The sequence below is a fragment of the Rana temporaria genome, chromosome 5, assembly GCF_905171775.1.
Source record: "Rana temporaria chromosome 5, aRanTem1.1, whole genome shotgun sequence".
NCBI lineage: Eukaryota > Metazoa > Chordata > Amphibia > Anura > Ranidae > Rana > Rana temporaria.
This window is the reverse complement of record NC_053493.1, coordinates 288288197-288316056: the sequence shown is the minus strand read 5'-3', so window position 1 is coordinate 288316056 and position 27860 is coordinate 288288197. Positions and strand designations below refer to the sequence as shown.

At 41.5% G+C, this 27860-nt stretch overlaps 1 protein-coding gene across 1 annotated transcript in view; it reads right to left on the bottom strand.

The window, feature by feature from the left end:
• Positions 1-4284: 4284 nt before the first annotated feature.
• Positions 4285-27860, bottom strand: part of AFG3L2 (AFG3 like matrix AAA peptidase subunit 2) — a 54365-nt gene continuing 30789 nt past the window's right edge. Inside the window, exons 10-17 of the mRNA XM_040353938.1 lie at positions 24337-24490; positions 23600-23707; positions 23386-23511; positions 20466-20576; positions 12228-12343; positions 8019-8219; positions 6702-6896; positions 4285-5166 (exon numbers count right to left, since the gene is read on the bottom strand). Coding sequence (XP_040209872.1) covers positions 4927-5166; positions 6702-6896; positions 8019-8219; positions 12228-12343; positions 20466-20576; positions 23386-23511; positions 23600-23707; positions 24337-24490 — 1251 coding nt within the window. The 3' untranslated portion in view covers positions 4285-4926. The remainder of the gene's footprint in view (positions 5167-6701; positions 6897-8018; positions 8220-12227; positions 12344-20465; positions 20577-23385; positions 23512-23599; positions 23708-24336; positions 24491-27860) is intronic.

Here is a 27860-nt window from a genome sequence, read left to right as displayed (position 1 = left end):
GTCAAGCTGTGTTTGATTATATTGATTGGACTTGATTAGGAAAGCCACATACCTGTCTATATAAGACCTTATAGCTCACAGTGCATGTCAGAGCAAATGAGAATCATGGAGGTCAAAGGAACTGCCTGAAGAGCTCAGAGACAGAATTGTGGCAAGGCACAGATCTGGCCAAGGTTACAAAAATTTCTGCTGCACTTAAGGTTCCTAAGAGCACAGTGGCCTCCATAATCCTTAAATGAAAGATGTTTGGGATGACCAGAACCCTTCCTAGAGCGGGCCGTCTGGCCAAATTGAGCTATCGGGGGAGAAGAGCCTTGGTGAGAGAGGTAAAGAAGAAACCAAAGATCACTGTGGCTGAGCTCCAGAGATGCAGTCGGGAGATGGGAGAAAGTTGTAGAAAATCAACCATCACTGCAGCCCTCCACCAGTCGGGGCTTCATGGCAGAGTGGCCCGACGGAAGCCTCTCCTCAGTGCAGGACACATGAAAGCCTGCATGGAGTTTGCTAAAAAAAAAAAACAACAACAAACAAACACCTGAAGGACTCCATGGGTGAGAAATAAGATTCTCTGATCTTATGAGACCAAGATAGAACTATTTGGCCAGAATTCTAAGTGGTATGTGTGGAGAAAACCAGCCACTTATCATCTGTCCAATACAGTCCCGAAAGTGAAGCATGGTGGAGGCAGCATCATGCTGTGGGGGTGTTTAGCTGCAGGGACAGGACGACTGGTTGCAATCGAGAAAAATATGAATGCGGTCAAGTACAGTGATATCCTGGACGAAAACCTTCTCCAGAGTGCTCAGGACCTCAGACTGGGCCGAAGGTTTACCTTCCAACAAGACAATGACCCTAAGCACACAGCTAAAATAACGAAGGAGTGGCTTCACAACAACTCCGTGACTGCTCTTAAATGGCACAGCCAAAGCCCTAACTTAAACCCAATTGAGCATCTCTGGAGAGACCTAAAAAACGTTTACCATCCAACCTGACAGAACTGGAGAGGATCTGCAAGGAGGAATGGCAGAGGATCCCCAAATCCAGGTATGAAAAACTTGTTATATCTTTCCCAAAAAGACTCCTGGCTGTATTGGATCAAAAGGGTGCTTCTACTAAATACTGAGCATAGGGTCTTAATACTTAGGACCATGTGATATTTCAGTTTTCCTTTTTTTAATAAACCTGCAAAAATTTCAACAATTCTGTGTTTTTCTGTCAATATGGGGTGGTGTGTGTACATTGAGGAAAAAAATTAACTTAAATAATTTTAGCAAATGGCGTTTTGGTCAAACAGCTCGCTGCCAGACGGGACCAATCTTCCAGGGACCCTTTGAAGTTCTTAAAAGTCACAAGGACGGCTGTACTCACTGACCAAAGCCCACAATGGATCCATGTATCACTCCTAAAGAGAGCTCCAATACCACCCAGATCATCCCCACTCAAGGATTCAAGGACCCGATTCCGGACATTTTGTGGGTTGAATGCGAAAGATGGCTTAACAACTATCCAGGATGTAGTGACGTCAAGTATAGTGTAGTCCGGTTAGATAATTGATATTTAGGTGTTAGTATGATGACTATAAATTATGTTGTTCCGCAGCAACACACCAGGCTCTCCAGAGAGTGGATTTATTTGACTTCCAATACAGAATAAAGTCCAAATTACACAGATGATACACATCCAACAGAGTAATTCAAAGTCCCATCTGACTAGATCAGCTCTAGACCTGTGCCATACCCAGAGAATATTCTGAGTAACAAGAATAATCTCCAGAATTATATTCCCTATGCACTAAATAGCTGAGGAATTTGATTGGCCGTCTTTGATCTACATCCTGTCTTTCAGAGTGACAGCTAATGACCCCAACCAAATGTTTCTTATGAATGAATACCCCCTCAAGTCTAATTACCATCAATAAATACTTCCTAACGTATGTAAACAATATAACCTTTGAGGTTAACGGCCATACCTCACACACACACCTAAGTAGTCTTGCATAAGATTAACACATCTAAGGGTCTTCTGTACCTTTGATATGTTAGAATTCAGCTGGCTTGGACAGTTCAACTGAATTCCTGGTCAATATGGTAATGTAATACAATATATTGCGCCATACATACCTACACATAAATATTAATATTACAACACAGGACACCCCTGCTGGCAAGACCCCCAAAATGACACAGAACTGGAAAGGACGGAATCATACTTTTCAAGAAAATGGTCAAAACTTTCACCTATTGAAAAAGACTTGAATTTCCCAAAACATTGTCCCTGATCTAATCTTATTGCAGGACCAGTAGGTACGGACGGTACTTTACCCCTTTTGTCCCTTTCCACCACATCTCCCCCACCTCATTATTCCCACTTCAATCCCCAAAATGAACTTCCACCTTCATCTTCACCCCGTAAGCCATTGTATATGTCAAAGGTGGTACTGTTAACATGTTTTACAATGACTATTTTTATGGCAGCCTTACTGGGGGGTTGGTGGCTTATGCAAAAAGAGGTAGAGAATGGGAGAATTAGAAAGACTAGGGTAGTATCCATTTTCAAGGCTCCAAAGGTTATCAAAATGTTACATCCCTGCTGTACTGGTGTAGCCACCAAAATAACAGACAAAGCTTTAAAAAAGGTTTATGGCTATTATGAGCAAAAGAAGGATTCCCATTGTTCCATTGATGCCCTTATCCTGATGGCTACCCATCAAGGGAAAAATGTTTCATGGTGCCATTCCCCAGATCTTGAAAAAGCTAATGAATATGTTAGGGCACAACGCTGGGAAACAACCATTTTATGTAAATGAAATAGTCAAAACATCAGTCCAGAGAAATAATCCCAGGAAAAAAACTATCTCCAATGTTGTAGACCCAAAAAAGCCGCCTCCCCCTCCTCTGTGTATACTACAAGTGCTGCACTTGTAGTATACACAGAGGAGGGGGAGGTGGCTGAGGTCTGCTCGGCTGTGTGACTGTGAGACAGTCACAGCCGAGATTCGTCAGAGCCCCGGCTGGGTCTCGGGTGTGACGATGGACCCCCCGCAAAGCCAGGCTTCAGCCTGTGCGTCACTGCCTTCCTGTCACCGCCATGCCGCCCGCTGTCTCTACGCTGTCCTCCTCAGTCGCGGAAGGGGAGAACTGGCCCGACACTCCCCCAGCGTGTGCTGCCCACCCCCTCTACAGCCAAACTCCGCCTGCACTCCCCCGCCCTCTCCTGCCTTCCCCAGACACCGACTCCTCTCCGGCCACAACAAAAAAAGTATCGGGGAAGCATCGGGAGCATTTGCGCGAGTACAAGTACCGTACTCGCGCAAATGCTCTGTATCGGTTACCGATACTAGTATCGGTATCGGGACAACCCTAGTAATAGGATTGGTCCACAAACAACATATAACCGACCGATGCCTAAAAATAAATCGTAAACTTGCTACACTCAATACTTGTGTTAGTGTCTTGATTACCCGATCGATCGTAGGAGTCCACGCACTGAGATCAGAGCTCACAGAACAGAACAAGGCAAAACCTTACACGTATAACAAAGAGTGAAACATTGAAGGGGGTCTGAATACTTTCCGTACCCACTGTAACTTCAATGCAATGTGGAAATGTATATATGATTTGAAATTTGACCACAGGTATGCTTTAACAGCCAGGCAACTAGCATGTGAGGTTCACTTTAAAGTGGAGGTTAACCCAAAAAAAATTTTTTTAACATTGGATTAAGGCTAATTATGCGAAGCAGAATCGGGTGTTTATTTTAAAATCAATGCAGTACTTACCGTTTTAGAGATAGATGTTCTCCGCCGCTTCCGGGTATGGGCATTCCTATTTGATTGACAGCCTTCCGACGGTCGCATACAGCGCGTCACGAGTTCCTGAAAGTAGCCGAACGTCGGTGCGCAGGCGCCGTATAGAGCCGCACCGACGTTCGGCAACTCGTGACACGCTATATGCGACCGTCGGAAGGCTGTCAATCAAATAGGAACGCCCAGTCCCGAAGATCATACCCGGAAGCCACGGAGAACATCTATCTCTAAAACGGTAAGTACTGCATTGATTTTAAAATAAACACCCGATTCTGCTTCGCATAATTAACCTCAATCTAATGTTAAAAAAAAAAATTCGGGTCAACTCTCGCTTCAACTATGTATGGTCTAAAACCTGTATAGTCCTATGAGCACTTTTATATTTGAGATCTAGTCTTTAGATTACATCTTTGTGGGGTGCACCTTGTATGACCAAGGTCCAAATCAAGTTTTCTTCCACAAAAAAATTCCATGTGTGGTTCTCTCAGCATAATAACAAATTCATTTTTATCTTTATTCCAAGAAACATTTGTACAGCAGCAGAAAGTAACATTTATTTACAAGATGCAATATCCACACCCACACTTTCTAATTTTCCATCACACCAACCCATTAAGTGCTTTTTCCCCCCGTTTGGCCATACTGAGTATCTATTAACATGGCTAGAATGTAAATAACTTTACTGTGTTCTTTGCGAATTAAAGAAATATGAATATTTTTACTAGAATGACAAGTATTTGATAACAGCTGCAGATCTATAAAAAGATCTTATAACAGAAAACTGAAGGGTAAAACCTAAATCTGAATAGAGCACAGCTCTAATTTTTATTTAATAGCAATAAAACACCTATTTGTAATACTTGTATGCAGCGCTTTCATATTTGTTTTGATTAACAATATGGCCATGTTAATTTTCAATCATTACCTTGTAATAGTAGAAAGGCAAGGTCATCACATGCTCACATATTTTTTAAGGATCTTTATTGGGAGTGTGGAAACATCCTGGTAATCCCGTTTTTAACATACAAGTGTATGCGCCTATTTTTGGTGAAAACAAGTCCAGTTACAAGTTTTTTATAATAAAAAACAGCATTTGCCCTTTTCAATGTGTCATAAAACACTCAAAATTGCATTCCTCCACTGTACCGGGCAGTCTGTTCATCGTTTAGTTCTTCTTTATCCTTTTCTCTATCTCTGTTCCAGTCCTTCAGACCCTCAGGAAGTGTTGTGTCCTCCTCCAAGCTACCAGTACCTTCAACAAACTCCTCGTATGTAGATTTTTCTGCAAAGGGTCTTTTACCCAGAAGTTCAACCATATCATTTTTATCCAGCACCTCCTTTTCTAAGAGTCGGAGAGCAATCTAAAAAGTTAGGATAGATCATGGTCATTAAAATGGGGACAAACATCAATATATGTCACCACTATGATCACCATATATGAGCAACACGCAGGGCTGGACTGTGACAAAAATTTGGCCCTGGACTTCACTCAGACGGCCCACTTTAGTTCAATAAAATGCTGCCCCCTCACCCCCCGAAAAATCACACCCACCAAAAGGCCCCTACATCCATTATTGTATATCATGAGAGAGAGGGAGGGTTGAGGGAAAGGGGGAGGGTTGAGGGAAAGGGGGTGGGTGAGAGGGGGGTGAGTGTAAGAAAAAGAGAGTGAGTGTAAAAGAGAGGGGGTGAGTGTAGGACCCCTTTCACACTGGGGCGTTTTTCAGGTGCTTTTGGGCTAAAAATAGCGCCTGAAAAATGCCTCTGCTGCAGTCCCAGTGTGAAAGCCTGAGCACTTTTACACTGGGGCGCTGCTAGGGCGTTAAAAAAAAGTCCTCCAAGCAGCATCTTTGGGGTGGTGGAGGAGCGGTGTACAAACCGCTCCTGTCCATTGAAATGAATGGCCACCGCTGCTGAAGCGCCTGCAAAGCACTTTGCCAGCATCGCTACACGGGCGCATTTAACCTTGAATTCGGCTGATGGCCAGTCCATCCCTGGCAACACGTGTATAGGAATGTGTGGGGGGGAAGAAAAAATCCCTGATTACAAGTAAAACAAAAACGAGTTAAAACATTTGTTACCCCCAACATTTTATAATCCCGATATGTGCCTGCTGTACCATGTACTTGTATGAGAAAGTATCCTGTTCTCTTTGTATTGCAACTGAAAACAGAGGGAATTTTTTTTTTTTTTTTATGTTTTGTCTTTCATTTCTATTTTAGATTTAATGGTTTTTTTTTACGATTATTTACAACTACGTTGAATGTAATTATACCACGGGTTTCTTGCTTAGGATATTGCATGCCATAAAAAAAATAATCTTCATTGCTACCTCTGTATCCTTATTTCTAGCACAGACACCAATACAGCCGTGAACATGTTTTCACCTCTAATTGCAGGTCTGTGTAGGACACATTCGTGGCAGCCAAAAGGGTAAACACAAGTTATTTAAGCATGTCATATTCATGCTGCTTTTCAAAATGCAAGATGAACACGTGTGTATTAAGCCGGCCCATAGACATCGAATCTCGAGAAAACAGCTGAGATTCCAACCATGTCTGGGCAAGGCTGAATTGAGCGATAAACTTGGGTACAACCAGCCTGTTAGATTTTACATGTGATTATTGCTAGCGGCCGTTTCATAATCACTGTGTTCCCCGCATTGCTGAGAAGCTTCAACCGCCCCGCTGGGAGAACACAATAGCTCCCTGGGAGGGATTCCCTCATTAACTGACTGTGTTGATGGGGGAATCAAGCTATTTCGTTCCTGCAAACACTGGAAATTGCTCAGTCTATGGCTGGCCTTAGAGATCTTGAGATAGTGCTCAATTTTCACCATTCCCACTCTGCCATATAAAAAGAAAAGGGTCAAGCATAGTTCTGGTAAGCTGCCTACCTTTTCAATATCCAATTTCTTCTCTTTCAGGAGCGTCATACATCTCTCATAAGCAAAGTTAATAAGTTTACGGACTTCATCGTCAATCAGTCTCGCAGTTGCCTCGCTGTAAGGCTTCTCCAACACCATTTCCCCTTGCCGAGGGAGATCAAAAGAAACTTGGCCCACTTTGTCACTCATCCCGAATTGGACAACCTTTGCAAAAAAAAAAAAACATAATGAACACGATTATTTCTCTTTTTTCAGATGGGTTAGCTTTTTTGCATGTCAAGATAGAAGACTCTATAAACAGATGCATACTTGAAGGTTGAACATTTAAAGTGGTTGTATACCTTTTTTTTTTTACTTTTACCTACAGGTAAGCCTATAATAAGGCTTACCTGTAGGTATAGAGAATATCTCCTAAACCTGTACGGTTTAGGAGATATTCCCCTCGCAATGCGCCGCTGATTGCAGCGGCACATGCGCAAGGGGGATCCTCGGCTAAAGGACCGGCAGCCGCCGCACCTTGCCAAATTGAAGTCTCCCGAGCGCATGTGCGGGAGTGACGACGTCGCCGCTCCAGCCAATCACAGCACTGGAGCGGCGATACCCGGAAGACACGCCGAGTCAAGATGACATCTCTTCTCCTCGTTCCGAGGTAAGTATTTCATAATGAGCTAGTATACGGTGCATGCTAGCTCATTATGTCTTTTGCCTTGCAGGTGTAAAAAAAAAAAAAATTTGCATATGCGGGTATACAACCGCTTTAACAAAGTTGAAAACAGATGGTGGCATAGCTGGAAAAGCTGGTCCAACAATGATAAGCTTTCCAGAAGCGATCAAGGTCCGTTTGAACACTGTTGCTTTATCTTTCCTAGGTATACATTATCAAAGGTCTATGGCAGGGGTGTCAAACTCAATTTCATTGTGGGCCACATCAGCATTATGATTGCCCTCAAAAGGGTCGGTTGTATCTGTAAGATTAGCTGTCCAGTGCATCCCCTTCCCTTACATTAGATGTCAAGAGCCACCCCACCATCAGAAGTTGAGTCCCCCACTCTCCCTTACATCGCAGTGCACCCCCCTTACCTTATGCTGCTTTCCCGGAAGAAGCTGGATGTATTGCTTGAAAGCATAAAGTAAGGGTCTGGAGGAGGACCAGAGGAGGGCTGGAGCTCTCCTGCAGTTGCAGGAGAGGTGCAAGGGCCACATGAAATGGCCCGGAGGGCCGGATTCAGCCCGCGGGCCTTGTGTTCGACACCTGTGGTCTATGGCATGCCCAGTAGACATTATACTGGCACTAAATGTTATGTGTGAAGTATAGAGAAGACATACCTGGGCATAAGCACTCTGTGTCACTTTTTTCAGATCATCTTGAGCTCCTGTTGTAATCCTTCCAAAAAATATCTCCTCAGAGACTCTGCCGCCAAGTGTCATGCACATTCTATCCAGAAGCTGCTCCTTTGTATACAGATACTGCTCTCTAGGCAAATACTGTGCGTAGCCTAATCCCTTTCCTCGTGGTATAATAGAAACCTGGAAGACAAACCAGCATTTATGGGCACAAGCTCACTCAAAGTATTCAAAAATATATAAAATTCTAATTCCATAACCAACTTACTGTCATCATAAAAACCACAGTCTCATGGACACAAGCATGATTCTGTGTGTGTTTACATTACTAGTTCACTTATCAAAACACAATTCTTTATGTGAACACATGCGTTACCGGAATGTTGTAATTTGTTCTATTCTCCCACCAAGCCTTGCCATACACAGGCAGATGTCTCATTAATAAAAACCTTGCAAATACATCTGCGCTATTTACAATATACACAATCCCGCCTCTAATTTCAGACAGTTATATGTTCCTTTCCTGAGGAAGTGAGTGCTGTCTCACGAAACACGTAGAAAAAAAAATCAGTATCTAAGTATTTAGCCTCAGGATCTTCAGTCATAATATGAAATTTGGAATGATGGAAATTATTGTAACTATGTGCGATACTATGTACGAAAAATATTACATGCACTTACAAATATTTGTTTGTTTAACCGGTTAATGACCGCCCACTGTATATATACGTCCTGTTTTTAAAGATGGATATCTCGGTAACGGCAGCAGCTGCTGCCACAATTGAGATATCCATCTCTTCAGTGAGCGGTCCTGTCAACGATAATGGCGTTCTCCGCGGCGGATTCGCCACGAGATCACCGTTATCGGTGGCGGGAGAGGGCCCCCCCCTCCCGCGCCCTCCGCCGCTTACCGGAGCCGGCGGTAGCGATCGGGTCCTTTCAGCTGCTGTGTGGGGATGCGAGTGACGGCAAGATGGCCCCCACCTGTCCCCATAGCATTGCTGGGCGGAAGTGACGTCAAAACGTCAGACCCGCCGAGCGTCTTAAAGAGACATTTTTTTGTTGTCATTTTTTCAAATGACAAAATTTCCATTTTTTTTTTTTTTTTTTTTTGCATTTAAATCTAAATATGAGATCGGAGGTCTTTTTTACCCCAAATCTCATATTTAAGAGGACCTGTCATGCTTTTTTCTATTACAAGGGATGTTTACATTCTATTACAAGGGATGTTTACATTCCTTGTAATAGGAATAAAAGTGATACATTTTTTTTTATTTCAGTGTAAAAAATTATAAAATAAAAATAAATAAGAAAACCCCCAAAAAAGTTTTTTAAAGCGGCCCGACGAGCTCGCGCGCAGAAGCGAACGCATATGTGAGTAGCGCCCGCATATGAAAAGGGTGTTCAAACCACACAAGTGAGGTATCGCCGCGATCGTTAGAGCGAGAGCAATAATTCTAGCCCTAGACCTCCCCTGTAGCTCAAAAAATGAAACCTATTAGAATTTTTTAAACGTCTCCTATGGAGATTTTTAAGGGTAAAAGTTTGACGCCATGCCACGAGCGGGCGCAATTTTTAAGCGTGACATGTTGGGTATCATTTTACTCGGCGTAACATTATCTTTCACAATATATAAAATAATTGGGCCAAATTTATTGTTGTCTTATTTTTTTATTAAAAAAAGTGATTTTTTTCCAAAAATACGGTGTGACAAAAAGTATTGCAATGACTGCCATTTTATTCACTGCTCTAGGGTGTTAGAAAAAAAAAATATATATATAATGTTTGGGGGTTTTAAGTAATTTTCTAGCAAAAACTGTTTTAGTCTTGTAAACACCAAATCTGAAAAACACCTTCTGTCCTTAAGTGGTTAAACAATAAAAACGTTTGTACATTTAATATATGTGGTTGTGCCTCGCAAAGTCCATTGGGCAATCCTATTGCCAGCTGCTGTCACAAGGTGCATAGACACACTGAAAGGATATATTAAAAGAAACCCCAAACCACAGGGTACAGTGCTGAAAAACATTAACTAAATATAAACTATAAAAAGAAACAAATAATGATAGTGTTCAAGAGAGGTACTCAGTCCAACGTCTGTGTAATCAAGAAGTCCTATTGAGGCGATGGTGCTCTGTGCCCTCTAACACCTTCACATCGCACTCACCAGAAGGACTCCTTGTGTCACCGAGTCAAATGCACCAATAAGCTCAAGGTATGAATATGACCAATATCTTCAATCAGTAATCCGCCATGGTTCTTTATCTGGCTTCAGTAGCTCATACTGCAGCTCAGAATTACATGGCAAGTACAGAAAGAAAGGAAGAGAAGTGGCAGATCTGCTTCTGAAGAGGTTGCAGGTTGATGACGAAAATGTTCAATTCCTTTTGGTGAGTGCGGTGTGAAGGTTTTAGAAGGCACAGTGAAAGACACTGTGAGGTTGAATCACAAATGTTACACCAGTTGATGTGTTTTGGAGTGGCACAGAAAACCATCGCTAGATTATATTATTATGTATTTATTTATGTGTGTATGGATACCTGTGTAGACTGAACACCAACGTGTCCGGACCGCGCTACCTGTCATTGTTTGTCAGTGTTCTCTCATTGTCTTTTCTATATGTTGCTTTTTTACATTTGATAGCCATATTCACTATCTATGGGCACCAATTTTTCATGTAGTGTAAATATTGTTTTGCTTATTTTTATCTTTTGATACCCAATAATAAAATCAATTTTTGTATCATAATTAGTTCCTGATCACTATTTTGTTGCCTAAAGTAACCCCTTTCAGGCCCCCTGCTGGCCGACAATCCCTCTTCCCCAACCCTCTTTTTTGACCATCGCTAGATTAGGACTTTTTGATGAAACAGATGGACTGATCACTTGAACACCATCATTGTTATATATGTGTTTATTTTCATAGGTTCAATTTAGTAATGGTTTTCTGAGCAGCGTACAGTGTTTTGGGGTTCCTTTAAAAGATGTCTCATCCAGAACCATGGATGAGAAGAGTTGTCTGCCATGTAGCACCAGAACACCCTACTCTGTCTCATGTAACACACCTAGTAGAATCAAGCGACACATGCATGGTTAACGTGTTCCTTCCCTTTTCTAAATTGAGATGTTGCATTATGATGCAAGTTCAGAGCGGGCTTTAGCAGTTTAACGCGCTATTAAATGCAAAATTTAGAAAAATGCCGATTGGCATAAATGCTTCCCCTGTCTGCTTATGCGCAGCTCAGAGTACTTTTATGGCACTCTCTCTGCCATGATGAAGTTTCATCATCATGAGCCCACCACTCAAGTGGGCAAACAGAGCTAACCCGAAAGGAAGACCAAGAGGAGAAACAACCAAGCACTGGCAGCGCAGGCATCCCCTGACAGGTAAGTGTCATGTGCTAGTATGCAGTGCATAGTAGCACATTATGGCATAAACCTGCAGGGGGCCTGTTTTTTTTGTTTTTTATATATAGAGTTTAATACCGCTTTAAACCAATGTTTCAGCATGAAACTCTTAGCAAGAGACGCAATTAGCTTTATTTTTATTAAAAGGGTGCAAGTACTTCTAGGAAAAGCAGGTGAGAAAAAAAAATGCATTAATGTTAAAATAAGGAGTTGTTCCTCCTTTTGGACTTCCTGTTCAAAAGTGTAGGATTTTAGATGTTTTTCAGAGATGGATGAAAGATCAGCATGTCAAGTACAATATGCACTTAATAAGATAAAGCTAAACCTGTTTAAAGACAACATTAAGATCCCGCTCACACTGGTGTGCTTCAAAACACAGTATGCGGTTTTCAAAATTGCATATAGTGTTTTTAATGCGTTGCTTTAAAATTTAACAATGCATATGCATTTCAGATGCATTTCGCATGCATTTTCATCGCTGGTCACCTAAGAAAAAAAATTGACATGTGATTCAAATTGCACCAAAAACATACTGCAGTGCACTTCTATTAACTATAATGGAAGGTGCGTTTTTGATGCACTTTTGAAGCAAGACACAAAATACCTTTTCATCCGCAGCACACCTGCAGCGTAGTGATGTGAACAGTTAGAGAGGAATTAAACAATTTTTCATGTGCTTTTCTTGCACTTGGAGGTCAGCAAAAGCGCACCAATGTGAACAGAGCCCAAGTGCGGTAACCTGTGTATACCAGAGGATACAGCTGAGTCAGGCAGTGTAGTTTACCTTTAACAGAGGATCTGCATGTTCCAGAAACCACCCTGCCACAGCATGCCCAGCCTCATGATAAGCCACAGTCTTCTTTTCTTCCGGCTGGAGAACTTGAGTCTTTTTTTCCAAACCTGCACATAAACATTATAATTAAAGGAAACCTGTACTAAGAATATAGGCCTTCATTGCTACTGTCCTTCTGAATATACTAGTTGCCCGGCTTTTTCTGGCTTAATTACTTTGACTCACAGACTTGCAACAAGCATGTTGTCACTAAAAACTTAAGGGAGAAGTATAGCCAAAGCTCGTTTAGCTATACTTCTATGGATCACAGGAGTGACATTCGTTTGGCACTCCAGCCCGCTCTCTACTGAAAACGGGTCACAGAAGTCCGCTCTCTGCCGACGTCATAGAAGTCAGTCCAGGCACCACGTCATGCTGACAATGGAATCTAGATCTTCCAGGTGCCTGGACCAACACCTGGCTTAGCATCTCAGCAAGCTGCTGAGAGACTGAGCCGGCCGCCGCTACACCGCTCAGCGCTCCAATGAGCAAGGAGAGAGCGGAGTAAAGAGCTGTGACTGACAGTCAGCAGCTCTCTGCTCGGGGGTCTGAGAACCGAGTGATCGGCGGTGTTCGGTCGCTCAGTTGTCAGTGCAGAGGCGCCAGGTGACAGATACAGCATTGAACCCATGCTGAAATCACCTAGGTAAGTATAAAATGTAAAACAAATATTTTTTCCATACTTCTGATTTACTGACTAAAAGTACTGAAGCATCTAAAACAAAGGGCCAGATTCACGTAGAATCGCGGCGGCATAACGTATCGTAGATACGTTACACCGCTGCAAGGTTTTCATCACAAGTGCCTGATTCACAAAGCGATGAAAACTACGCCGGCGGCCTCCGGCGTAAGCCCGCGTAATTTAAATGGGCGTGTGCCATTTAAATTAGGCGCGCACCCGCGCCGGACCTACTGCGCATGCTCCGTTTCGGAACCCCCGCCGTGCTTTGCGCGCAGTGACGTAATTTTTTCAAACGGCGACGCGCGTGGCGTAATTCCGTACTCCCGGACGGCTTACGCAAACAACGTTAATTCTTAAATTTCGACGTGGGAACGACGGCCATACTTTATACAGCAATATGATTGCGGTGTAAAGTTAAGGCACCAAAAATGACGACTAACTTTGCGACGGGAAACTAGACTAGCGCCGACGTAGCGAACGCGAAAATCCGTTGTGGATCGCCGTAACTCCTAATTTGCATACCCGACGCTGGTTTACGACGCAAACTCCCCCCAGCGGCGGCTGCGGTACTGCATCCTAAGATCCGACAGTGTAAAACAATTACACCTGTCGGATCTTAGGGATATCTATGTGTAACGGATTCTATGAATCAGTCGCACAGATACTCTGAGAGATACGACGGAGTATCTGAGATACTCCGTCGTATCTCCTTTGTGAATCTGGCCCAAAGTAACTAGCATTTTCAGAAGGTCAGCAGCAACAGCCTACAAATCTCTCTCCACAAGTTTCCTTTCAAAGTGTTAAGTGTAGTTATGAACTATCCACCAAAAGTCTCTGCATCACAGTTAGCAATAAACATACTTGTGATGTCTTTCCCGTTTGCTCAGAGTGTAAAGGTGTTTCTAGGCCTCAGCTTCTGGCGTTTTCATGGCTTGAACATGCTCAAGACCCAACCTCAAAGAGATAATGACCATCTCAAAACGCATGAGTAAATTGCATTCGTTACCTTCTAAGGCAGCACCCAGCAGGTCTGTAAGATTAAATTTGCCAGAGAGCACTAGGTAGGCTGGGAAGTAAGACTGCATCTGAAATTTTATTGCATTGGAGAAAACATCCACTAGCAAAATAAATTTGTATAAAAGCACAGAGTGAAGGTTACTATAACCAAGATTAATTCTATTTAGGATGGTTATAACTTTTGCATCATAGAAAGCCAAAATGTGCCAAACTCTATAGAGCCTGCCACTAGGCATGTACAGCTTAGAGGGCAAAAATGTTTATCATCACTATATACAAAAGTGCATTCAAAACTTCTTGGCTTTATCACCAGAGGGCAGAATAATAATTTATAATAGGGAAAGTCAGTAGAGTGTCCCCTTTATGTGTGTTCACTGTGGTAATGTGCGTTATTTACTCTGCTCCATGAACCTAAACACTGCACTTTTTTGAAAAAAAAATGTTTTTATTGCTCATTAACAATCTGTTTCCAGACATTATCCAACTTGCTTGCAAGTCCCTTTTCAAGGCGATCCCTCAAATTTCATTGACAGATTTGATGTCATAAGTCTAGAAGTCAGAAGATACCTGTAAACACACACACGTCGATCAGCAGATAATTTTTTTTCAAAAATGTGAACAAGCCGTTTTTAAAGTTCCTGCAGCAGCGTAACTAATGCATGTATCGATTTGTATGTGTGCAATGGTTTTATTGCGATACATGCATTAGTTACGCTGCTGCAGGAACTTTAAAAACGGCTTGTTCACATTTTTGAAAAAAAAATTATCTGCTGATCGACGTGTGTGTTTACAGGTATCTTCTGACTTTCTAGACTTATGACATCAAATCTGTCAATGAAATTTGAGGGATAATGTCTGGAAACAGATTGTTGATGAGCAATAAAAATTATGTGTATTCCTTGCGCCCTCTGGTGAGGAGGATAAGAACTTTTCAATCCACCCTTGTATTTTACTTTGTCTTTTGTTATCATCTAACTGGTACCCAATATGAAAATGCACAGAGCAGGTCTTGGATAAAAGTACATTTTAAAAGTGGGGCTTTAGGGGACAGACAAAAAATAAATAAAAAATTCTGATCAGATAGGAATTTTATTGCAGAAGGGATATACTGTATCATCTGCATTCGTTTTCTGCCTGTCTACAGGTAAGAACAATCAAAATTATTTTTCAGAGTACCGTAAGGGACATAAGAATCCTGGAACCTTTGGGTTATACTACAGCCTACAAGAATAAGGGTCATGGGCTATAATAAAAAATAAATAAAATAAATGTAGGCCACCCCGGATCTATTTCCTCCTGCTATCAGCATGCCTCAGTTTAATATCAAAGTCATACCAAAATCATGGTTACATGCTTGTGTCTCTCAATGCACTCAGAGTAAAGGATTTTCCCATAAGTATAAAAATCTTAAAATTTTCCCTCTTTCTTATTGAGGGAAACAGAGTTCTGAAACCTTTGGTGCATCCAAAAACTGTTCAAATGGAAGGTTAAAAAGAAAATAGCCAAAACCGCCAACAGGCCTATCAAGAAACAAGAACAAAGGACTGCCTGCAGCTAAAAGACCTGCCTGAAAGACCATATGCCTAAAGCTGGCATTAGAAAAAGTAGAAACGTTCACTTGTCTTTAAAGTGGGCATACCTGGAAATGCATAATAATTTATCCCACAAAGCAACTAGTGCATCCACTGACAGCAGATTCCAGAACCCAGATGCTGCTGGTTGGGAAAATCTGTAATTTTCCACTCTGGAGATATAAAAGGCTATCAAAAAACTGGAACATGACTTTTTGCCAAAGACGGGATTCTCCATCTTTTTTTGTCAAAGCAAGACTTTTTATTTCTCTATGGATGATTGATGTATGCCACTGCTGTGGGGTTGCCTGACTGGATCCAATGGCCTGTCAACAGGTTGGTTCAACGCTGACAAAACAGCAAAATTGAATCTTGAAGTTGAAGTTGTAGATCAGGAAACTAGATTCCACCAAAGACCAAGCACCCTACACTGACAGGGAAGTGCCTAGGACTCCAGAGCCCTTGCTGACCACTAGAAGAGGTAATGCAAGTTTTCCCACACTGGGACACTTTTGGGTGTTTAAGCAGGCCAACACTGAAGCCAGCACCTTGGTGAACACTTGAGGTGCAGAAAGCAGGTCAAATGGGAGGTCCATGAACTCGTAGCATAGAGGCCCTACCACAAGGAGCAGGAAGCTTTGGTGTGTTGAAAAGTTGAGTATGTGCAAGTAGGCATCTTATGTCAGGGGTTGACAAATTTGCTTGGAATCTAGGAGCCAGGTAAAAAAGTTAGGAGCCAGAAAACACGCCCCGTCCCGACGAGCTTGCGCGCAGAAGCGAACACATACGTGAGCAGCGCCCGCATATGTAAACGGTGTTCAAACCACACGTGAGGTATCGCCGCGATTGGTAGAGCGAGAGCAATAATTCTAGCCCTAAACCTTCTCTGTAACTCAAAACATGCAACCTGTAGATTTTTTTTAAACGTCGCCTATGAAGATTTTAAAGGGTAAAAGTTTGTTCCACGAGCGGACGCAATTTTGAAGCGTGACATGTTGGGTATGAATTTACTTGGCGTAACATTATCTTTCATAATATTAAAAAAAATGGGGATAACTTTACTGTTGTCTTATTTTTTAATTTAAAAAAGTGTAATTTTTTCACAAAAAAAGTGCGCTTGTAAGACCGCTGCGCAAATACTGCGTGACAGAAAGTATTGCAACGATCGCCATTTTATTCTCTAGGGTGTTAGGATAAAAAATATATATAATGTTTGGGGGTTCTAATTAGAGGGAAGAAGATGGCAGTGAAAATAGTGAAAAACAACAACATTAGAATTGCTGTTTAACTTGTAATGCTTAACTTGTAATACCAACGGCCACCACCAGATGGCGCCAGCTCACATCTGGTGGTAATAACTTGTAATACCAACGGCTCACCACCAGATGGCCCCAGCTCACAAAAAAAAAAAAAAAAAAAAAAAAAAAAAAAAAAAATTTTTTTTTTTTTTTACCCCCCCCTTCCAATTCAAGTCGCCAGGACCCTATTTCCAGTCGCCATGGCGACCTGGCGCCCGGGATTTGTCGAGCCCTGTCTTATGTCCACCAAGTGCAGAACATCACCCTGGTGGAAAGGGAAGCACCTGTTTATTCAATTAAATGTAAGCATTTAGGGCCTTGAGGTTTAAGATGGGGCAAAAAAAAACCTTTTGGGCTTGGGTTAGGTTGGAGAAAAACCCTAAAAATCTGCAGCAGGGACTATGGTAAAGAGTTTAGAGAAAACACAATGGAGATTGGCAAGACAACAAGGTTATAGAGGTTAAAAAGCAAGAAGGGGCAGGAAAAAAAAAAAACTCAAGACTATTCCTGAGATATCACTTTCTGCACCCAGGCATCCGCAAAGACCATGGATGTGGGCTTCCCTTTGCTTCCTAGGGAACCATTAAAAAAAAAAAAAAAACTTATGGGAATTGAACCTTTTATACATTTTTTTTGTATTAGGTTTTCATGGTTTGTTTCCTCTACCTTTTGTTCCAGGGTGTCTGTGACTGGTATTTTTGAGCATATCCCAGGTCTCCAGTGGTATTATTCTCTTCTTTTGATATTGTCAATTATTTGGGAGTAAAGGTATTTAACAATACAATACTTTGTATTATTGTTCCCGTTGCTCCTATTTTTTTCTTCTTTCTTTGCGCATTTGAATTTCTGGGAGAAATCTTTAATACTTTTGTGCTTTTTTTGTACTGTTTTTCATGTATTTATAGATTTGATTATCATCATTAGAGCTTGCTCCTAGACCTTTGAACATGATTGTGTTGCATGTAGAAGCCTGTTTAATTATAATTGGGAAAGGCGTGACTGAGAAGTCGATTTCCTGAGCACATGGCTGTGTTTAAAAAGGAGTGGAAAAATTTGATAGCTATGATTAAGGGTTTGGCTGAAATACGTTGGTGTCTCGTCATTCACATAGATGCCCAAGATTGTTTGTAATTTTGTGCACTTTTATGAATAAAGCATTACTAGGGATCATAAGTGGACTACAGCCTTTGCAATTTGGAGGTGTACAGAAGCCAGGCTGTTCAAGACCGGTATCTCTTGCGTGTATTTGGGCATGGAGGAAGAGTCACTTTTCATTATAGCAAAGATGGGACAAATGCCCTCTTTGGGCTTGTGAACATTGATTTGATTGAATTACAAAAATTCTGCAGCAGGGACCAATAGATACCCCCTCTGCTGAGAAGAGTCTGTTTGCTGGATTTGGAAGAATTTGCGTGCCAGGTTTTGTGGGTGGTTGTAGAGCCAAAACCATATTTTATAATCTGCGCTTAGGTAAAAAAGGAAAAGCCACTAGCACTATACCCCGATACCAAGTACTACAAGCTATTCAACATAAAAGTGCGGCGCTAACCCCTTATTAAGACACTGTAAATGCATTGAATGCCTATAAATCGTATCAAAAATTATCCTCCACGAAGTCACGCCTGACAAAACGTGTAGGGTGGAGGTGATGTGTCTGCTAATGTCAGATGGCCAGATCCCAATTTTACATTTTTTCCCATCTTGCACAATGTGAGTTTTCCTTACTTTCATCAATAAAGGATCTTATATGGTTTTACGCTATTGGAAGGGTCTTCCCTTATGTTTACCCTTAGATATGGTATATACCGTACTGAGCAATTCCTGGATGACATTAGTGAGATTGAGCGATCTGCCTGTCCTGGTCTCTGTGGATGTTGGCTGCCCTACACCATAAGCGCATTTGACCACTCAGTGACAGGAGGTCAGTGTTATGTGGTAAGGAGCCTGTGTAGATACTTCGGTGTGGAGCAGTGCACATTGTCTGTGTCCAGCACTCAGTGTCCATTGCCCTAGCACTTTGATGAGGCTTTAAAAATAATCCTCAGTAATTGGATTGTCACTCTATACATCGTATCACCGCCTTCGGCATATGCAGGAGCACTATAAAAACGGTTGACAAAGCATTCTGTAAATTCATTGAAAGCATATTATCTTAAAGGGCTATTGCTGCACTTTTATGTTGGCTAGCTTGTAAAGCCAAGCTTGGGGGCAAGTAGAGGGCATAGTAAAAGAGAAAGGTACACTTCTTATGCTGCGTACACACGACCATGGAAAAAAAACAACCTTTTTCTCGACGTGAATCTTGTCAAGCCTGCCGCCTTGCATACACACGATCATGAAAAAAAAATGCTTGCATGGTATTTGATCACCTCTGCGGTTTTTATTTTTTGCGCTATAAACAAAAATAGAGCGACAATTTTGAAAAAAATGCAATATTTTTTCCTTTTTGCTATAATAAATATCCCCCAAAAATATATAAAAAAAAAAAAAATTTCCTCAGTTTAGGCCAATACGTATTCTTCTACCTATTTTGGTGGCGATCAGCGATTTTTTTCATGCCCGCGACATTATGGCGGACACATCGGACAATTTTGACACAATTGTCATTTTCACAGCAAAAAATGCTATAAAAATGCATTGTTTACTGTGAAAATGACAATTGCAGTTTGGGAGTTAACCACTAGGGGGCGCTGAAGGGGTTAAGTGTGACCTCATATGTGTTTCTAACTGTAGGCTGGACGTGCGACATCATTGATCGTGTTTCCCTATATCAGGGAACACACAATCAATGACAGCGCCACAGTGAAGAACGGGGAAGCTGCGTTTACACACAGCTCTCCTCGTTCTTCAGCTCCGGGGACCGATTGCGGGACTCCAGCGGCGATCGGGTCCGGCGGAGCTTCGGACCGGGCCGTGCGACCCAGGTACGTGCTTGTGTCCAGCCGTGCCATTCTGCCGACGTATATGTGCAGGAGGCGGTCCTTAAGTGGTTAAAGAGGAAGTAAACCCTGTTTTCTATGTGCCCTTGTAGTGGCCTGCATTCATCCAGTGCAGAAAAGTGAAGGTCACTGTATAAGGTGTGACTAAAAAGCCAAAGCCGAGGATAACTTTGCTGGATAGCTGCAAAGGTGGGGAGACCTGGTTGTTACGCAACTAATAAAATGCTTGTTTGAGAAGATAATGTGCTACTCATTTCTGGAATAAGAACAGCATCTTCATCTGTTGTGAATCATTGCAGCACTTGCATAGAAGGCTAAGAAGCTGTTTGAAGTGCATCATACTCTTAAATACAGTCCATCCTCCTTGGACACTAGCACATAACGAAGGCATGCTGGTAGTAAAAAGGGATTTTTCCAAGGGCTGGCCTACATTTTCTGGGTTTGTCAGTGTCCAATTCTCTTGCAGGTGGCAGCATACACCCAGAATGTTTCCCTGGGTCCTTCAATGAATGAGAGAGAAAAACATGTTGATTAAATAAAATGGTAACTTGCCCTCAGAGAAATCTAAAGGCTGCAATTCCTGACCTCTCATTATGGAAATGCCAATTGCCTGACAGTTATGCGAGAAAAAGAGAATTCATTTATCAGTAGAATATGACAAGTCTTAATGTAAAGCTGCTTACCTCCTATCACTCTCTCGATAGCTTGCTCAAAGTGTTTCTGGTTTATAGCATCTGAAAGGTGTCTGGCAGCTATAAGAGCAGCTTCATTACACACATTTGCTATATCTGCGCCTGTGTATTGAAAAAAAAGAAACAATTGAATACATTGCAGTTCTGGTAGAGTTCAATGTAAAGGGTAAGTTCACCTTTGTACTCTTTTTGTTTACCTCTAAATTCCACCTCCCCTACGCACCAATATGGCATTCATGTTTTTTTTTTTTTTTTTGCAAAAATATCAAAGCTTTCCATTAAATCTACAGTCACTTACTTTTCTTGTCCCAATCCATGTTTCCATTAGTAATGTCTTCTTCCTGATCAGACTTTAGGCAATGACACAGGAAGGCGTTGAGCAGCTGGCCTCATTAGCACACACTATGCATCATCCACCCACCTATTCCCAGGTGCGCCTTTTTTTTTAAATGAAATGCAATCAGTGATCAGTCTTCTCACTAAATACACACTAAACAATCAGATTGCATAGTGTATGGCCATCCTTATACAAATACATAGGAGGGAGTGGACAGAAACACTCAGCTGTCCATGCGGTTTTTGTTTTTTTTAGCGAGGGGGGGTATGGCTGAGGCGTTTTGGAGCATTTTCACTTATCACACATAGGGCAGCCCATCCACCTGAATAGGCTGCCCTACACATAGCAATTGCCTCAAAGAAGCTTCAAAAGCTTTTTTTTCCTTTAGAGTGGAGCTTGGTGGGTTTATACTGCGATTTTTAGATGCAGCGCATTTCAGAAATGCAAGTAAAAATGCACAGGAGTGAATGGAGCCTCGTTGTTCTTGTATTAAAACACCAATTTCACTTTCAGGCCCCATTCACATCTAGCATAGTTGGAGTGCACATTTTGCATATCGTTTTTCCTGTGACACGCATAGGGCAGCCTGTTGATTTCAATTGGCTGCACTGCATGTGGTTAATGGGACATTTCGGCATTTTGTGGGTTGTGGGTTTTTTACTGCACGTTTTTCAGCATTTGCCCATGTTTTTTCACATGGCAAAATGTGTGTTTACTTCTGGGTGCCCGTAACAATTAATGGCACTCAAAGTGCAACTAGTAATTTTAGGAGTATAAACATGGCCATACACAATGCAATCTGATTGTATATTTAGTGAGAAGGGTGATCACAGATTGATTGCATTTAATTTAAAAAACATGAATGTGAGGGTGGATGATGCAGAGTGTGTGCCAATGATGTCAGCTGGTCAACTCATTCCTGTGTCAAGACCTAAAGTCTGATCAGGAAGAAAGACATTACTAATGGAAACATCTGGAAATGTGGATTAGGACAAGAAAAGTAAGTGATTGTAGATTTAATGGAACACTTTGATATTATTGCAAACAAGTACATTAATGCTATATTGGTGCATATGAGAGCTGGAATTTAGGGGGGGGGGGGGGGGGAGTGTACACAAGGTGTTTTGTAATGGCTAAAACTTCTACATGACACACAGTAATATTTTTTTATTCTTTTTAGGAACACCTATACTTTTGTACTAAAAGATAATATGATTTAACCAAAAGATCTAACTTTACAATAAGCACAGAAAGTGCAGTAAAAATTTTAAATAAATAAATGAAAGCAAGGACAGCCTGGTCACGTGACCCATATCTCCTCCAAAATTCTCTCTAGAAACAATACAAGTACTGCAGGCTCAATATTACAACCTGCATTTTATGACATCCATATCCCTCCCCCATTATAAAATCAGCCCCCAAGTGCAGATAAGCAGGAAAGTGCTCTGGGTGCATTAACCACTTCCCGCCCGTGGGCTTTATATAGGCAGAATTGTGTATGTGGTAAAAGTGATCCGAGCAGCTATAGAGCTGCTTGATCACTTTTACAGGCGGCGGACGGAGGTCCCCTCTCACCTTTACCAAAGGTCTCCTGTCCCATTGGGGATCCAGGTACTGATGCAACCAGCAGCTTCCCTGAACACAATGAGGGGAACTGAGGTTGTTCCTCCCACTGTGTGATATCAGAAACTAAGTGACAAGGATTTTATAGTTCTGGTTTTGGGTGATTTACAAGCCATTACCAGCTTGTACAACATCTCATCAAACTGATCTTGGTTTGATCAGATGCTTTGGAGGCCAGAAAATAAATATGGCATCCTTAAAGACCCCAAATCTCTCCAAAAAGTGGGCCCGTCATAGGCCATGCTATCACAAGGGATGTTGTTCATCCCTTGTGATGGCAATAAAGTTGATAAAAAATTAAATATACAGTGTATACATTTTTTAATTTAAATAAAAAAAGAAAATGAATTTGCCCCATCCCCCTGTGCTCACACGCATGCCGGTCCTGCAAGCATATGTAAACGGTGATCGCACCACCCATTTGAGGTAAAGTCAGAGCAATAATGCTAGTGCCAGACTTCCTGTGTAACGTTAAACTGGTAACCTGTAAATACTTTTAATTAAATCGCTGATGGATATTTTAAATGTTCCGTAGCTTGTCGCCATTTCACAGACATGCACAATTTTTAAGCATGCCATGGTTTGGTCTCTATTTAGTGAGCTATACATCTTTTATATTTTATCAAAGAATTGGGTATCATCTTTTATTTGTGTTCACTAAAACCAATTAAAGAGTAGGTTTAAGAAAAAAAAAATAATTACGTTTGAAAAACTGCTGCACACATAGCGTGTGACATAATTATTTTTTTAATAACACCCACCATTTTATTTTCTAGGGCATCTACTTAAAAATATATACATCATACTTGGGGGTTCCAAGTCATTTTCTCGCAAAAATAAATAAATCTGCTTTTTACATGCATGAGAGACATGTCAAAGTGGTTAATGTATGGTAAATATACTTTACAGCACAATGGCCAAATTATTAGCATAATATTTTTTCTTTCTTACCCGAGAACCCTGGTGTTAAAGCAGCCATTTTCCTTGAGAGGGCGTCTTTATCTAAAGTAAGCTCCAACTTCAAAGGCCGCAGGTGAACCTTAAATATAGATGATCTACCTTTTATATCTGGCGGCCCTATGTTTAAGAAATACAGCGAGTATAGTAGTTAGTAAGATTCCTATGTGAAGAATAGATGTATACACTAAACGGTCATAAGCCTCACCAATATATATCTGCCTGTCGAACCGACCAGGTCGCATTAAAGCTGGATCCAAAATATCAGGTCTGTTTGTTCCAGCTAACACAACTACATTTGTTGTTGTATTGAAACCTAAAAAAGAGACCACAGCACAAATATCTCGAAAATGTTGGGTACATTACAGTTCTACATATCAGAAATCAGTTCTCTTTCACATATAAAAGTGTGCAGCAAATAACAGGATTTCATCTTGGTCTGGAATTTAGACTAAACTGAATTATTCCATTTTCTATCCAAATTGCACATCGGGGGGAGGCGAGACGGGATACTAGACATTTTTAATGCAAGGAATGCATTGGAGGTAAAAAAGTTTAGGCTTTATAACCACTTCAACTTGCAGCTTACTGATTCTTAGCTATGATGGCTGCATTCAATTTCTTTTTTTAGGCTTTCTTACCTTTATACATGGTGATCCAGCCAGTAAGTCTGTTATTATTCAACTTTCTTTAAACAGACCAGGCTGTCCAGACAAAGTTTCAGTCAGACTAACCATTTAACACTGACAGGGGAGCTTATATACATTTATGTAAAAACTTTATTCCGAAAAGGAAATAAATAAATCATAGGTTTTTTATACTTGCATACAAAGTGTGGGCGATACATAACATTTTTGGGGTTTTTGGTTTAATACCATTTTCAGGCATGTCACTTTTAGATTCCTAAATGTTGTCAGGCAAGCTAAATGTTTTTGAATGACTTACCATCCATCTCCACCAAAAGTTGATTCAATGTGTTTTCTTGTTCATTTTGACCTCCAAAGTTTCCTCGCCCTCTCTTCCGACCAACAGCATCAATCTCATCTATGAAGAGAATGCAGGGAGCATGTTTTCTGGCCATGCTAAACAAGTCCCTTACCTGGAATAGTAAGAGCCAAAAGAATTGTCTAATGAACCAATGGAATCATGAAGACATGGATTAAGAAAAATGTAAAACATTTCAGAAACCTCCTTAAATGCATCAACCAATGAGGAGTACTTTGAAAGCAGACATTGGAATGCTGGCATCTATCTTTACATTACAATTTCCATTTACACTAGGGAGCCAGAAACCAGACTAAACCCTGCCGATTGGGAGCCACAAGTTTCATTTTGGGTTCACACTAGTACAATGCGGGAAACACACCAGAGTCGCTGCATTTCCCCACATAGTATTGTGTTCATGCAATCTGCTGCAGGTGTCAATAACAATTAACGACACCCCAAATGTAGGTCGCAGAACGCATTGTGTTTGCCTGAATCAAATTGCTCATGCAATCCAATCCCAGTGCAGATAGATGTGCGGATGTGGTGTGATTTGAGCCACAGAAATTGAATGCCTCAAAGCGCACCGCACACACATTGCATATCATTTTCACAGGATAACAGTGCAAATCCAGGAAAAAAAAAAAAATCACATGTGATATGCCGCATCACACTAGTGTAAACCCAGGTTTAAATTACACCCCCCCCCCCCCCACAGTGTGAGAAGCTGTCAAAGCAGCCCAGTCCTGCAGATTACACAAGGAAAGCCCAGCCTGTGTGATCAGCAGAGCTCCCTTGTGAGAGACAGCGGTCCATCTGCATCAGAATAAATACCAGAGAGAGCAGCTGTGACAGAGCTCTGATGATTTCATAGGGAAAGCGGTTCTCCCTGTGTAATCTACAAGACTGCAGTTGTTAGTCTGAAAGCTCCATCCAGATCTGCATTAACTTAAGAAAACAATGGGCTAGTTTCAGTAACACTTATGACGGGCGTATCAGTAGATACGCCGTCGTAAGTCCGAATCCACGCCGTCGCAACTTTAAGCGTATGCTCAAACTGAGATACGCTTAAATGTTGCTAAGATACGACCGACGTAAGTCTCCTACGCCGTCGTATATTAGGGTGCATATTTACGCTGGCCACTAGGTGGTGATTCCGCTGATTTCCGTGTAGAATATGCAAATGAGCTAGATACGCCGATTCAGAAACGTACGTGCGCCCGGCGGATTTTTTTACGTCGTTTACATAAGGCTTTTTCCAGCGTAAAGTTACGCCTGCTATATGAGGCATAGCCAATGTTAAGTATGGACATCGGGACAGCGTCGAATTTTACGTCGTTTGCGTAAGTCGTTCGCGAATAGGGCTTTGCGTAAATTACGCTCACGTTGAAATAATTGACTATTTGCGATGCGATTAGGAGCATGCGCACTGGGATACGTTCACGGACGGCACATGCGCCGTTTGTTAGAAACGTAACTTACATAAAACACGCCCACCTCGTCACAATTTGAATTAGGCGCGCTTACGCCGGCACCACTACGCTACGCCGCCGTAACTTAGGGCGCAGGTTCTTTCTGAAAACAGAACCTGCCTCACTAAGTTACGGCGGGCTTTCTGAATCTAGCCCTATAGCTGTAGCTTTCATTTATAAATTACTATTATACACTATATTACCAAAAGTATTGGGACGTCTGCCTTTTCATGCACATCAACTTTAATGGTATCCTAGCCTTAGTCTAGTCTATAGGGTTCAATATTGAGTTGGCCCACCCTTTGCTTAAACTCTTCTGAGAAGGATATCCATAAGGTTTAGGCATTCGTCTATGGGAATTTCTCCACCCCCAAACTCAATCATTCATTTCTTTATGGACTTTGCTTTGTTCACTAGTCCAAATCATTTGGTGGAGGTAGGATTATGGTGTGGGGTGGTTTTTCAGGGGTTGGACCTGGCCCCCTAGTTCCAGTGAAGGGAACTTTTAAGATGTCAGCAAACCAAGACATTTTGAACAATTTCATGCTCCCAACTTTGTGAGAACAGTTTGGAGAATGCCCCTTCTTGTTCAAACATGACTGCACACCAGTGCACAAACAAGGTCCATAAAGACATGAATGAGTGGGTTTGGGGTGGAGGAACTTGACTGGCCTGCACAGAGTCCTGACCTCAACCTAATAGAACACTTTTGGGATGAATTAGAGTGGAGACTGCGAGCCATGCCTTATCGTCCACCTCAGTTGCCCGACCTCACAAATGCGCTTCTGGAAGAATGGTCAAACATTCCCATAGACACACTCCTCAACCTTGTGGACAGCCTTCCCAGAAGAGTTAAAGCCGTTACAGCTGCAAAGGGTGGGCTAACTCGATATTGAACCCTAGGGACTAAGACGCCATTAAAGTTCATGAGTGTGTAAAGGCAGACGTCCCAATACTTTTAGTAAAATAGTGTATACGCAAAAACTAACACCATTTTAGCCCCCTGTTAACCCTTAGTTAATGCTTTGTACTAGTACCTTGGCATCTTCACCAGCCAGCAAGAGGATCCTGTCCACTCACTGCAATTAGAATTCATACTGGGCAGGGGTATACCAGAGATGTCTGTGATTTACAAAATGTTCTCTCCATGTATGCCCACCCCTTTAATTTAACAAAAATGGCTATAGTTATAAGCTGAGAACTTATTTTAAACCTCATTATAGGGCCATTTTAAAATATTTAAATCATTTACTGATTTTTGTTCTTCAATACTGCATATTTGAAAATTTAGTGGATCCCAAATACACCTATTTTGAATTAAAATCACAAAAGAATAAGTAACCATTGCAAGAATTTATGAAAAAAAAAAAGAGAAGAAGTACTAAACATCAAATGAGGTAGTTTTTAAAAAAAATGCATATGGATGCATTATTCCACCAAAAAAAAAAAATTGCTGTGTTTAAATACATGAGCCTGTATAAATGGTAAAACAAAAAACTCTGGGCAGTTAAAAGGCATGTTTTCTGATTACTGTTTTTATCGGCCTATAACACGCACCTTCAATTTTAAGAGAGAAGTTTCAGGAAAAAAAAAAAAACGTATTTTAAATAAAGAATTTTTAAGCAAAATAAGGGTCAGTGCCCATCAATGCAGCCTGATCAATGCCCATCTGCAGCCTCATCAGTGCAGCTTAATCAATGCCCATCTGCAGCCTTACCATTGCCCATCAATGTAGCTTGATTAATGCCAATCTCAGGGAGTGAGTTGGGATGAGCGCTGTCAGATTACATACAGCGAGAATCTCCCGTTTACTCAGCGGCCTCTTTAATACAAAGTTGCGCCTCTTGGACCGACTTCTATAGACAGAACATTGGTCCAATTACAGAGGCCGCTGAGTAAACAGAAGATTCTCGCTGTATGTAATCTGACTGTGCTCGTCCCGCCGCCCTCCCTGTTCTCTCTGAGGCAGCCCAAATTGCAGTATCGGCGTATAACACGCACACACTATTTGCA